The 12,835-nt window shown below is 41.9% G+C and overlaps 1 protein-coding gene across 2 annotated transcripts in view; it reads right to left on the bottom strand.

The window, feature by feature from the left end:
* Positions 1 to 12,835, bottom strand: part of pitpnm3 (PITPNM family member 3) — a 90,298-nt gene that overhangs the window by 36,445 nt on the left and 41,018 nt on the right. For both annotated transcript variants that reach the window (XM_085796142.1, XM_085796140.1), the window contains exons 4-5: positions 3,215 to 3,285; positions 2,803 to 3,023 (exon numbers count right to left, since the gene is read on the bottom strand). In XM_085796142.1, the coding sequence (XP_085652268.1) occupies positions 2,803 to 3,023; positions 3,215 to 3,285 (292 nt within the window). The remainder of the gene's footprint in view (positions 1 to 2,802; positions 3,024 to 3,214; positions 3,286 to 12,835) is intronic.

Genomic DNA, 12,835 nt, shown 5'->3' with positions numbered 1-12,835 from the left:
GTTTTGACATGAAATATACATATATCATATATACATTATATGTTTCCTGATGAGAAGCTTTAGAAAGGGTTAAAAAAATTACACTGGGCTGTTACATAAAAATTGTCTAAAAAAATATCTTGTTGAAGAAAAATGAAACCGGCAGGAACACAAGCCATCTAACATTACAATTAAGTACTTAATACATAAGGTGGGATAAAGTGTATTATACATCTCTTAATCCTTCTGAAATGATTTTTTTCTCTTCATATTCAGTCATTCACTTCCTAGTAAAAAAGCTTTGGTCCGTGCTATTTTCATATGAATGGGTCTTTCCTCAAGCTATTTTTTCATGCTTGCCTTATATATAAATTGTGTATGTATTCGTGTGTCCACATGCATTATACAGCAAGCAATGGAGACATGTGGCAAGTTGTGCTCGTCTCCCACGGGGAGTTGTTGTTTTTAATATTTTAACTCTGGATGTGGTGACAGCCAAGCGGACATCAAGCTGCCAAGCAGCTACAGCACTCAAATCACTTCACACACATCTTGCTTCCAGTCACCACCTCTCTCCTGCTCACGCCAATCACAAAACCAGACTCTTCATTGCCAAACACGCTCTTTCAGCCACGGTGATTAGTGGCAATTCTGACAAAAACATCATCGGCTTGTAATTGGAGAGCAGTGAAAAACTAAGTGACACTGTCAGAGAGAAGACTGGTGACCAGTGGGACATGTGACATTAAATGTGAAATGAAATCATTAGTTACGCTTAAGCTACTCTCTGCACAGACAGCTGACAAGACTAAAGAAGGAGTAAACCTGTGAACAGAGACATGCATTATATCTCCTGTATCTCAGAAATATCTAGCAGCCAAGGACGTCATTACACAGGACTGCAGAGAGTTAAGACCTGTGCAGTTTAATGGCCACAATACTATATAATATGCCATATGGGAAGACTAATTTACTGTCGGCTGTTCATCACTGAGCTACTGCCACAACATCCACGATTAACTTTCACTCTGAAATTGATACCAAAATGAAACCTGAATACAAAGCAACAGTAGCTAATTATACAAACAGATCATTGCACACTCTCCTTGCAGAGGCCTCAGCATCAGTGGAAACTGTGTAACATCATTTAGCCATTCATTTGTCTGCCAAGGAGCCACCTCCAGTACTTTACAGGGAGAATTCACAATCAAAAACAAAAGCATTTCAAAAGGTTGGGAGTTTAATATTCCACATGAGCACTTGCTTGGTAGGGCTGGAAATGTCATCAGCATGCTAATTAACATTGCACTGTCTGTTTAGGGGTCTTTGGTCAATATATTCTCTCAATTAACCTTCGCTACCATCACCAGCCAAGCGTTTCTGTCTCTATTCATGTAGGCTTCAATTCACACTGGGCAGATTCAGGAAATAACTCCTTTAACAGTAAAGTCCAGTGCAGATTCCCCATTTTAGTAATTGAGATGGTCTATTAAAATACAGAGAGTGTTGTTTAAATAAAATTAAAAGAAACAATTAAAGGGAAGCATGGTGATACCTAAGTGCCTTTCTCAATGAAGCATAATGGAATAGCTTCTGTATCGGATGTTATGTGTACATGCAACTAAGAATCGCTGTTGAAATCTGATTACTCCAAACAATTTAACAGTTTGAAACATTTACAGAGACGCAGCATGCACAGAACCAAGACCCTGAAACTGAAGCAGGTATCATTGACTCATTGATATAATTATAAATTGCATTTGTGTTTAAGCTAAACCTGTGAAGCTCATGGTCTTTTGAGTGTTTTGAGTGTGCTGCAGCAAGCTTTTAGTCTTGATTTTGTATCATGGAGACAGTGTTGCGCAGCATCAGAGTCCAAAATGATAAAGTATATTTTGGTTCTGATTCTGAAATTTAATAATATCTGGCTAGTTCATCCACGTTTGTATTGCATACTGTTTTTTATTCCTCTGGCATGTTTTTGGAGTTACAGTATCAACAACTTCAGATGCAGAGCAGCACCTACCCAGATTTGTATATAGCTTTGGAAAAGCAAGATTGATGCTATCCGATTTGTGATCTGTCTAAAGAAGGCTTGTGATAATAAATGGAGCAGATAACAGGTAAGATATGTCGTACCAAACAGACTCCAAAAATATAACCCCCTTGTTGCATATCTTGCATTCTTACTGAATGCAAATGTTTCATTATTTTTGTAATAATTTATTTATGTTTTTTTATTCTTTTGTTTTATATTCCTTTCACTTATTCACTGTGGAAAGCATTCATATTCCAAGGTCAAATCTTGCATACGACATGACATATTTTGTAAATACAGTATATCTGTGAATATATTTCAGTATCATTTTATAACCATTTTCTGTTGTGAAAACAAGAGCTTATACATTGATGCATGATGGCTGAATGTATGATTTTCTTTGGCTCAGTAAAACATATTTGAAACAGAATAGTTCCCTACAAGTGTCCTGCACTGGGGGAACATGTACATGTACATTTGGTGTTTTGAGGATGTTGGTGGAGAGCTCCATCAAACACATTGGTACAAAATGTCCTCAAAGTGTTTCACTGGGTTCAGAAATGATGACTAAGAAGGCCATAGCATATGATTCACTTTTTCTTACTCATCAGTCAACTCAGTGAGCTCTCGTGTCCTTGTCCAGTTATCTAATCAGGTTTTTTCTATGACTAAATATAAATGAAAGCATATCAAACCACATTCGGATTTTATCCAGATATGAGTCACTTCCAATGACAAGTGCAAGAGGGACCAATGAGACTCCCTGTTTTGGCAACAGCACTTACTTCGACACCAGGGAGAAGGCTTCAGCGCACACAGCCGGACATGGCACCAGCTTGATCATCACATGTTCTGCAGCAGCCTGGAAATGCGCCCGCGTCACTTTCTCCAGCACTGAGGCCAGGGTGGCCACATCACCAGCCTTTGTGCTGGGGTCTCCGCCCGCTGTGTCCAAGATGTTCCCCCCATGCACCACGAGCAGCAGCACATGGGTTTTACACTTCCTCTGCAGGAGAGTTCAGTTAGAGTTGAAAAGACAAACACTTAAAAGGAGAGACTCAAAGGGAAGGAAGGACTGGAGGCATCATTTTGTGAATGCAGTGAGGTTGCACGGCAAGACAAATAACCAGGTCCTTCTACTTGTTCCTGGCTGCTCATCAATACACAGAATATAAAGGTTCTTCGTAATGATCCTACCTCTGTGTCCTCCAGTCCTTCAATGCTGCTCTGAGGGGCACATCGACGACCACCCAGCTGGTACAGACCCTCTGTGAAGGGTAAGTGTAGTAAAAGGGGGGGTAGAGAGGGAAGAACAAAAACACAGAGAGAGAGAGAGAGAGAGAGAGGGAAGGAAGAAAAGCGTCACTGTGGGAGCCACTTCACCCTGATGCACCGATAGCAGAAGCGAATTTGATATCGATCAGTGAATATGGTCAATATTACTAATGCCTCTCCATCACTCTCCATTCTTCCTCCAAACTGGGTGATGGGCTTAGGTGCCCTTACACTCTAATGGCATAAGCATAAGATTCCGCAGTCAATACTGAGAGTAAACAGCTGGAGCGCAGTTGTTTTTCTGCTGCAGTATCTGTGGCCATCACATGTAATTGGATTCTGGCTTCTGGGATGCAGAACAACAGTGGAGTTCTTTTCTAGGCACAAAAGATGAACAGATGGGGACAGTTTTATCCAAACTGGAACAACTAAAAGCATCTCTCTCTCTGTCTCTCTCTTCCTCTCCCGATGCAGTGCAGCATATCATGGGAACCTGGCCAAACTCATTACCCTCTCCGGAAGCCTCTGCACCCTGTGTCATCTTATTCCTGAGCTCTCTCTTGTCTCTCTTTATATTTTCTCTCTCTCCAGGCTCAAGGCATGGCTCTGTGCTTTTCTAGCTATGGTTGTTTACTTGGCCTCCTCGTCCGGCACCGACTGTCATGGGAGGCTTGCAGCAGACTCACGCGCTGTCAGCTCCCTTCTTCTCCGTTCCCAGCCCACAGACTGCCTCCAACTGCCGGCTTGTCTAGAACAGCTCAGCACTCACAAGGGACTCAGCCCACTGCACTATTTTGGTCACAAAGTAACAGAAAATCAATGGAGAGAGATTTTCTTCTTTTCTGAAAGAGGGGAGGCAGGAAAGAAAAGTTCCTCCAAAAACCTTTTCAAGTATTTTAGTGTGCAAACACTGTTGGAGAGAGAAACAATTTAAGGTTTGACAGCAAGCAGAAAAAAAATCAGGCTTTCTTTTAAAATACAATATTTGTACTTATTATTTGTCGGACAAGATCATTAATGTGTTTTTGAAATCCTTTACAGTATTATACTGTATATAACCAAGTGTCAAGTCTGTGTTGTGAATGTAAACTTTGGTCTGTCGGCTTCTTTGCACTGCTGTTCCCTTCTGCACAAGCAATGTGATCCACAGATGTAGCCATAGTATATGCGCTACACTTATACTTTGTATTTTATAGATTTTTTTTTCAAAGTTTTGGTCTGTTGGTTGGTCTGCTGGTCCATTAGGTTGGTCCAGACTTACATATCTCAGCTATTCAATGAATCACAATCAGTTTATAGTCATGGTTCCCAGGAGATTACGACTATAGACTTTGGTCATTCTCTGGCTTTTTGTGAAATACCTGGGATATTTAAAGCAGAAGTAAGCCTGGTCGTTTTGGCTAACTTCCTGTCAGCCGATGGAGTTAGCAGTCCCCGCCCTCGTCCCTACGTCACCACATTCACGCGCATCCCTTGGCTGCACACACAGAGAGGACCGCCCCTTTATGCCGTTCTCTCTCCTCATTGGATAAAGGTTGTAGGATACAAGGAAAGTTTTCTCCTCGGTTTACAGCAGAGCAGAGTAACTGACAGACCCGTGTGTCGGACCAAACACTCTATATACGTGATTGCTGTCGGAAGATATAACTATTTAAGACTTATATTAACACAAATATTCCGCTTACCTCTGGTTCCAAGTCAAATATTCATAACCACTGAATGATTCCCAAGCTTTTCATTTAGCACCATCACCATTATCTGGTCAGAACTCTACAGAATTTCCCATCAGTCTTTAGTTTTTAGTGACCTTTAATTCAAGACGGTCATTATTTAAGTTAGGGGTTGGGAGTGAGGTCACAAGTTCTTCTAAGTTGTCAAGCATTTATATTTTTGTTGAGTTGAGAATGAAATGAGAAAATGCATAACTTCATAAGTGATGAAATTTTTTTTATGCCAAATTATACAAATACATGACAATCATTGAATATTTTTTGGTTTACCTGTGCTTATTTAATTTTAATTATCACGTTTTGATTAACACCTGAACTTCTACAAATAAAATAATTTCATGTGGGCTCAACCAATGTGTTCAACAAATTTCTATCTGACTATTTTCACATGAGCAAAATCCCCTGAAACAGCATGTGTGGTATGAATCTGACAACTGAAAGCCAGACAAATAGAATTATTTTAGGCAGGTTAGAGCAGCGCCTTAAAGCAGGCAGCTGAAATAGGTTTCATTACAGGTTTCACACACTACAATTCCTGTGGCTGATAAAAATATGATATGATTTCTCTGGTTTGGAGGGCAGGAAATGTTCCAGCTACATTCAATGTAGTTTAAATTTATGATGCAATAAAATAAAGTCTATGGATCTTGACTCATTAACAACATTATCCTTAAAGAAATTATGTTAATTACATATGTTAATTACACAATAAAGGCAATAAAAAGTGAAAAAATGTTTTATGACTAAATAGCAGATAGACTGTACTCAGACACGCCAAGTATAGAAAAGTCTTGCATTTCAGTGAGTTTCATAAGTGCCAATCTACAGCAAACGGCTGCGTTCAGAAGATTGTAGGAAAGACAGTTAAATGAAATAACAGAGCTGCACTCACCTCATCATTTTGAGAGAGCAGCACACATGCTGGGATGCTCCCGATTTGTGAGACATTTGTCTGTTATTGGCCTAAACTGACAAAATCATCTTTCTGTTGGTGCGGCTCAGTGGTTTAAACCGGCTTCATGTGGTTATGAAGCCAATTGTTTTTTCTTCCTGCAGTAGATTTGAACCGCTGCAAGAGGATTCTCACAATCCATCTGCTTTTCTGTTTTCATTTCTTGTGCCTCCTCTCAGAGGTCTGAGTCCTGCCAGTCAATATGTGCTTTATGAAGCTTAGTGGTATTTAGCAGCTCTCTCCTTGAGCCCATTCTCTCCCGACAAATTACCTAGCCTAGGAGGCACCCTGTGGAAAGCTGACAGCACTATTGTTCAGTTGGCATCACTGTCATTTCCAGTGGTTTAAAGCCCAGTCAAACAGTTGCAGCAGGTGCACATGGTGCACTTGTTATCATACTGCAGTCTGATATATTTCTTAACTTACCTATGAGAGAGAGGAGGGGAAAACTGACCACGAGGGATGTGATATGAACGATGAAGGGCTCTACAGAGAAGTTTACTAGAGCTGAATGAGAAGGGATGAAATATTGATGTATTGATCTTTGTTTGGTTCCCTCAGTGTGTCATTTTGTGAGCACAATAATGATTTAAAATGGCATTTCCTATAAAACTCTGTTTTTGTCCCCAGCAGCATACACAGTTTTTGTTGTCTGTTTATCTCTCTCTTTCTGAATCGTCTTCCTCTCAGGTCACGACCACTTCTATCGCCATCACACATTTGTCACCTTCGACTGAGCAGATGGGAGAAAGACAAGAGCAGGAAGATGAGAGTGGGAGGCAAAAGACGGCATTCATCATCAGTGAGATTGGCTTCCACACTACAGATTTATATCTTCCCAGGGAGTATGAAAATGGCAAAATGCCCTCAAAGTTTCCAGCCTGCCGGAGTGTGAATCGACTCATTAGAGAGCTACAGTATCACGGTGAATTATCTGTCTCTCTGGGAAGACGTGCACAGAAACCAGCAGCGGTGGCTTCTTCCTGCAGTTTGTTTTTGCCTCCAAACCTTTATCTTAATTTACGGGACATGCCACAGTTTCTAGCAATATAAGGTGAGGTTTACGATGCAGAACAAAGCCTATGATTACATTTGTGAGGAGTGATTATGGACACTTTTTAGCACACTGTAGGAAAATGTTCAATAATAAAACTGTATGCGGCAATAATGGTTGTAACATAATGCTGAACAGGTTCATTGTTTTATAGCAAGAGGTGTTTTCTTTCTTTATTTCTTTCTATTTTTTGTTTTTGCAATAACCAGCTGTGCCTCTCAGGTGTCACTGCCCATCCAATAAAAATCATACCAATACAGTATGTTGTGTTTTAGCTCTGTTTTTGGTCTCCATGCACTGAGAGTAACATCTGGCTCTGTTGCTGCTAAATTTTCCACCAGATTGTCACTGCAAGAGAGGTCTGTTTATTACAGATTTTTCACTGCTCCACACAGGGCTAAGGGTGACTTCAGATTTGGGTGATAACTCTCGATTAGTTCATTCATTCATTCATTCATTCATTCATTCATTTTCCATACCACTTATCCTGCACTAGGGTCACGGGTGAGCTGGAGCCTATCTCAGCTGACTTTGGGCGAGAGGCGGGGTACACCCTGGACAGGTCTCGATTAGTTCATCACATATAAAATATAGTAAAAAATGAAAAAAACATGTTTTGGCTCACAGTATTTTGGCCAAAACACATGTTTACATGTTAGGTGTTTATTTACACCCCCCCCAAAATTGCAGGATTTCCTCCACTGGGTGCTGATAGAGTGTGTGACAAACCACTGCTGTAGGAGTTCAGATCTGCAGCGGAAGATGTGATTTAAACTATTACATACAAGTACAATAATGAACATGGAAGGTAAGATTATGGGGGACGACTATAAAAAGGTGAAGTATGACTGTATGTATGTATGTATGACTCTGTTGTGGTTCCACAGTGCGTGTTGTTGAGCAGTAACAGGTTAGGGTGCTCATTTGGGGGAATGCTGTCTCCCGACTGGGCGGACACCCCCCTCTGACCCCTGGCACAGTGCAGGCATGCTAACACGCTCAGCCATCTGTTCACTGCTGTCGGCATCAGGGTCTGTGTTGGCCTACTACTCTGAAAAGACCCCAGGAGACGCCACCAGCTACTGCATACCAAAACCTGCCGACCCCTCTCACACACTCGCGCGTACATGTGAGCAGCACACACTTACATGCACATACAGTACCATATGGCGAAGAAGCGGCACAAAACGTGACTCAGACACATATACATTCAGACACACAGTCTGTCCCAAACAATCCCAGCTGCTACCTGTCTATATGATGTGGCTGCTGCACTGTAATTAATCTTGTTCCCTTAATTTAAGGGCGGCTGTGGCACAGGAGGCACAGCGGGTCGTTCACTAACTGGAAGGTCAGTGGTTCCTCCAGTCCGCATGTCGAAGTGTGCTCGGGCAAGACACTGAACCCACACTCGCCCCCCGGGTCATCAGGTGTTTGAATGTGTGTGTGTGAATACTTAGCTTTCAAGTGCTTTAGCTACGAAAAAGCACTGTGTGAATATGTGTGAAAGGGCGAATGAGACAAACAGTGTAAAGCCCTTTGAGTGGTTCGAGAGACTAGAAAAGTGCATTTACTTGATTCGAGTCAGTCTTTGACTTTACTGGCTGTAGCTCCTGACAATGGTCAGGCACCCTTGGTAAGCCTTGCTACATGTTGCCATACAGCATGTACATTTTGATACAATGAGTATAAATGTTGGTTGAATATATTTATCTACAGTAGGCTACATGTACCAGCTTATTTTGTTGTAATATATCAGAACTCAGTTTTACATCTGATATAACAAGCTCCAACTTGTGCAGCGACTCTAGTGTGTCATTAAACCTGAGCGAGCAGCAAAATTGAAAAAATGGGTCTTATTGTGAAATGTGTTTCTGTATTGAATTGGCAACAGAGTACGGACACAGACACTCAGTGTTTTAGTATCAGTTTGGAGATAAAAAAAGAAATATGGGAAATCAAGCAAATTTATTTTTATAGCCCCAAGATCACACATTTGTCACAGGGGGGTTACAGTTTGTAAAACAAATTACCTACTATTAGATCCTTGATTTGTATGAGAAAATCCCCAGGAAGGGACAGATATTCAATAAGTAATTAACCAAATATTGCACAAAACATATATTATTCAGAAATTAAGTGGAATAAGTTGAAGGGTATAAGTGGTATTGACGAATTTCTACCCTTAAGTGCTACAGCTGCTGTGTGATCACAGTCACTTCATGCCACTTCTGCAGAACACAAATACTCACAACAACACTCATTCAACATTTGTTAAGGGTCAGGGAGTGTGTTAAACATTAGCAGGGGAAATCTATGGGGATCCTGGAGATGTGGCACATCTCAGATATGCCCCCACCCCAGGGGCTGTCAAAATAAGAGGTGTGGGCAGAATAATACTACAGATGTGGAGTCAAGGTTGGGCGCACCTCTCCCTTGTTTGTTATTTGCCGGCTTTAATTGGAATTCTGCTGAGAAATTTGTCTCTCTCTCTGGACACTTTCTGTTTTCACGAGAAATACAAAACGATTAATGGGAATTAAAATGAGAAATTGTGTCGTGCCTCAGTATTGACTTGACCAGGGGGACGTGGCAGACAGAAAACAGATGAGTTTCAGACCTTAAATTTATGTTATCTGTCTCTTTCTCTCCACATGTGTTGCTGAATAGAGCTGCAGGGCGCATGCAGAAAGGAGAGCTCCGGTACTTCACAGGAAATGGAAAATCATTCTCCCATTCAGTATATTTCTCTGTGTGGAATTAAACTCTCATCATATATTATGTTACCGAGAAAAAAATTGGTCTGTGTTGGGTTGTTTGGCTGGGCGTATCTCTTAGTCACCTCCACCAAACTGTCTGCTACTGACATAGCCATTTTAGCTAATGTTATCCCAGCTTGGCAGCACACACTAAGGAGGAAGCCAAATCTGGAATCTAGAGTTTTTGTTTATCATGGAGTCAGTCATTTTCATAAAAGATCAGTTATGTAACATGGCTATTTCAGGTCTGACTACATTATATGGCATCAGTCAGTGAATAAAGTGGGGAAAAACATGGCAATGAAAAGAGCACAGCATAAACATACCGATAAAAGTGTTTGCATAGTGAGCAGATGGGGAGCATGAAAGACACTGTGGAGCTGTGGCTGTTGTTAGATCACAGGACGTAACAATGAGCAGCGATGAAGATAGTGGAAAATAAGGGGCAGCTGTGTTGCAGGCATTCCTCTCTGCCAATGAGGTTTCCACCACTGTAAGCCGTCTCTATTGAGAGAGAGTGTTTACAGTGGCCTGTGGCTTGTGGGGTAACAAATGTAGCGAGATAGAGCAGGAAAATATATAAGAACATGATGAGGTGATGCGATGGGAAGGGCGTGAAGGAGCAAAGGGGGCCGGGGGGAAATGCACGGTTACAGAAGCTGAGGAGAACAAAGGAAGGGAATGAAGGAATAATCAAGAGCAGAGGGAGAGAGGGGTTATAGACCCAGACGTGCTTTTGAGGAACCGACAAATGCATGGGGATCAAAGGGTAGTGGATGTTTCAGCTCTGACTCAGATCAGTCCAGCGGAACCTTTAAGGTTTCCCACATATTGCATTTTCTCTTCAAATTGCAGGTAGCTTTCCCATCCAGAAAAAACCACCCACTGATCTGACCTCCACAACAGCACAATCTGATCCAGTCTTTTTTCTCACCTTTTATCATAAACCCACAATAAAACATAAGCAATGAGGTGAGTTAACAAATGGGTAGCTGTAACTGTTATAGTGACTCATTTGACATTTTTTTTAAAGCACTGACAATAACACAGCATATCTGCAACAGAAACTGAGCAGACAATTTAGACACATCTGTAGGAAGAGAATGTGCTAATGCCTAAATGCAACAGGATTTTAAAAGGTCAGCGCTGACTTATTTGAGAGTTTAAAGCTCTATAATCAATATGTCTGTCTCCTGTGGGCACACCATGGAATGGAAACATTATTCATACATCCACATCATCACTCTTCCTCCTTTATGACCACCAATAAAGGCATAGGAATAAACTGGGTAATAACACAAAGTAGGTAATTCCATCTTGAAATAAACATATCCACTGATGCTGACTGTGCTCAGCTAAAATCACACAATTTGCTGGTCAAATCCGTTTCACACCCAGTTGACACCCAGCTGCAGCAGGCCAACTTTGTGTCTTTAATATCCCTGCACTGCTCTCAAGAGTGCAGGATGTTAATAAACATTAAGAATACAGAACCTCTGCAGGCTTATGCACATTTGTATGCAGCACCATGCTGTGGAGTTTCTATTTTTGGTTGAGTTTGACTGTCGCTACTTAAGGATGAGAGACCGAGGGAGAGAGAGTGAGAATGTAATTACCAATATTTTGAAAGTCCAAGTAAAATTCTAAGCAGCAGTCTTAAAGTACTAGAAGCACCTCTCCTTGTCTTTTCTTTCCATGACACAGGGCCTCAAATGAACAATTATTCAGAGCTGCATGGATTTTTAAGAAATCACATTTATGCAACACTATTAGTGTTTGCAAACATGCTTTGCCACTTCAGGCATGTGGTATGATTGAAATGTGAAGCACCTGCTGTACCAGACAGAGCCGCACACTGATTATACTGCAGCAGGGGGAACATCTAAACTGTGCCACCCTTTCCTTTGCATAAAGAAGATACTCATAATGTTTTCACACATTATAGAAGATTAAAAGATATGGGGCTCTAGTTTCGTAGACCAGGCGCGGTCTAAGCGCAGCGCAACAATGGGGTGTGTTCAGGCGCACTTTGCAAGTGCACGGCACAGCCCGGCGCAGGTACTCCTCCCGTCCCTCCTACCGGCACAAAGGGGTTTAACACAGCCAACTCAGGCCTAGTCCACACGAGCCCGGGTATTTTTGAAACCGTGAACATATGTTCCCGGTTGTATGTCCTGTCCACATGCAACCGCGCTTTTGGAAACCTGAAACCGTGGTTTTTTGAAACCGGAGTCCAGGGTGGGGTTTTCGGCCGGGGTTGGTTTCACCGGGTGCGTGTGGACACTGCAACCGTGATTGTTTTACTCGTTTACGTCATAGCTGCACACGTGCTGATGTAAACACTGCAGCTGCAGAGGTTGTTTGCAGCGGTTTGCAGGTGAGCTCGCAAAAATGGAGGTGACAAAGTGGATTTTTATCACTTTTTTTTAATTTATTTTTTTACATCATCTAAATGCTATTTGTATAGTTTTTCGATGAGAAAAATATAACGAAACGGTCGTCAGTCAGCTCCAAACTCACCCTCAATCACAGACCACAGCTGGCTTTCCACACAGCATCATTTACAGTAACAAGTGACGCTACAGATCAGCTGGGCCGCTGCCGGTGTGTTTTTAAATGACAGAACTACTACAGTAGCGCCACAGTTTCTTATTCCCCACCTTGTTTGATTGAGAGTTTTTCGGGATGATTTTCATGAATGAACAGGCAATAGCCTATGTCACTGTCAGGCCGGGTACGACGGGAGGGGGGGGGGGGGTGAGTCGCATCATGCAGTGATATAAAGAGCCTATGCGGAGATGAGGAACGAGCCAAAAGCCGAAAATGTATCCGTGACGTCCGCGGTCGATATAAAGTGGATATGATGTTTCATTCATCCATGTTTTGACAGACAACACAACAGCCAGTGATAAAGAGTTGCGAAGCACCGACAGTCATGTGGCTCAGCAGCCAGGTGATGCACACAGCACAACAACACAGCACACAACAACACACAGCACAAGAGTCAAGACACAGCACAGCAACATGTGCAGGCTGCTGCAGCAGTGC

Source organism: Trachurus japonicus, chromosome 13 (genome assembly GCF_045865225.1).
Source record: "Trachurus japonicus isolate A0001 chromosome 13, Traja_1.0".
Classification (NCBI taxonomy): Eukaryota; Metazoa; Chordata; class Actinopteri; order Carangiformes; family Carangidae; genus Trachurus; species Trachurus japonicus.
Note: the sequence above shows the minus strand (reverse complement) of the source record. Positions and strands in the feature narration are given on the sequence as shown.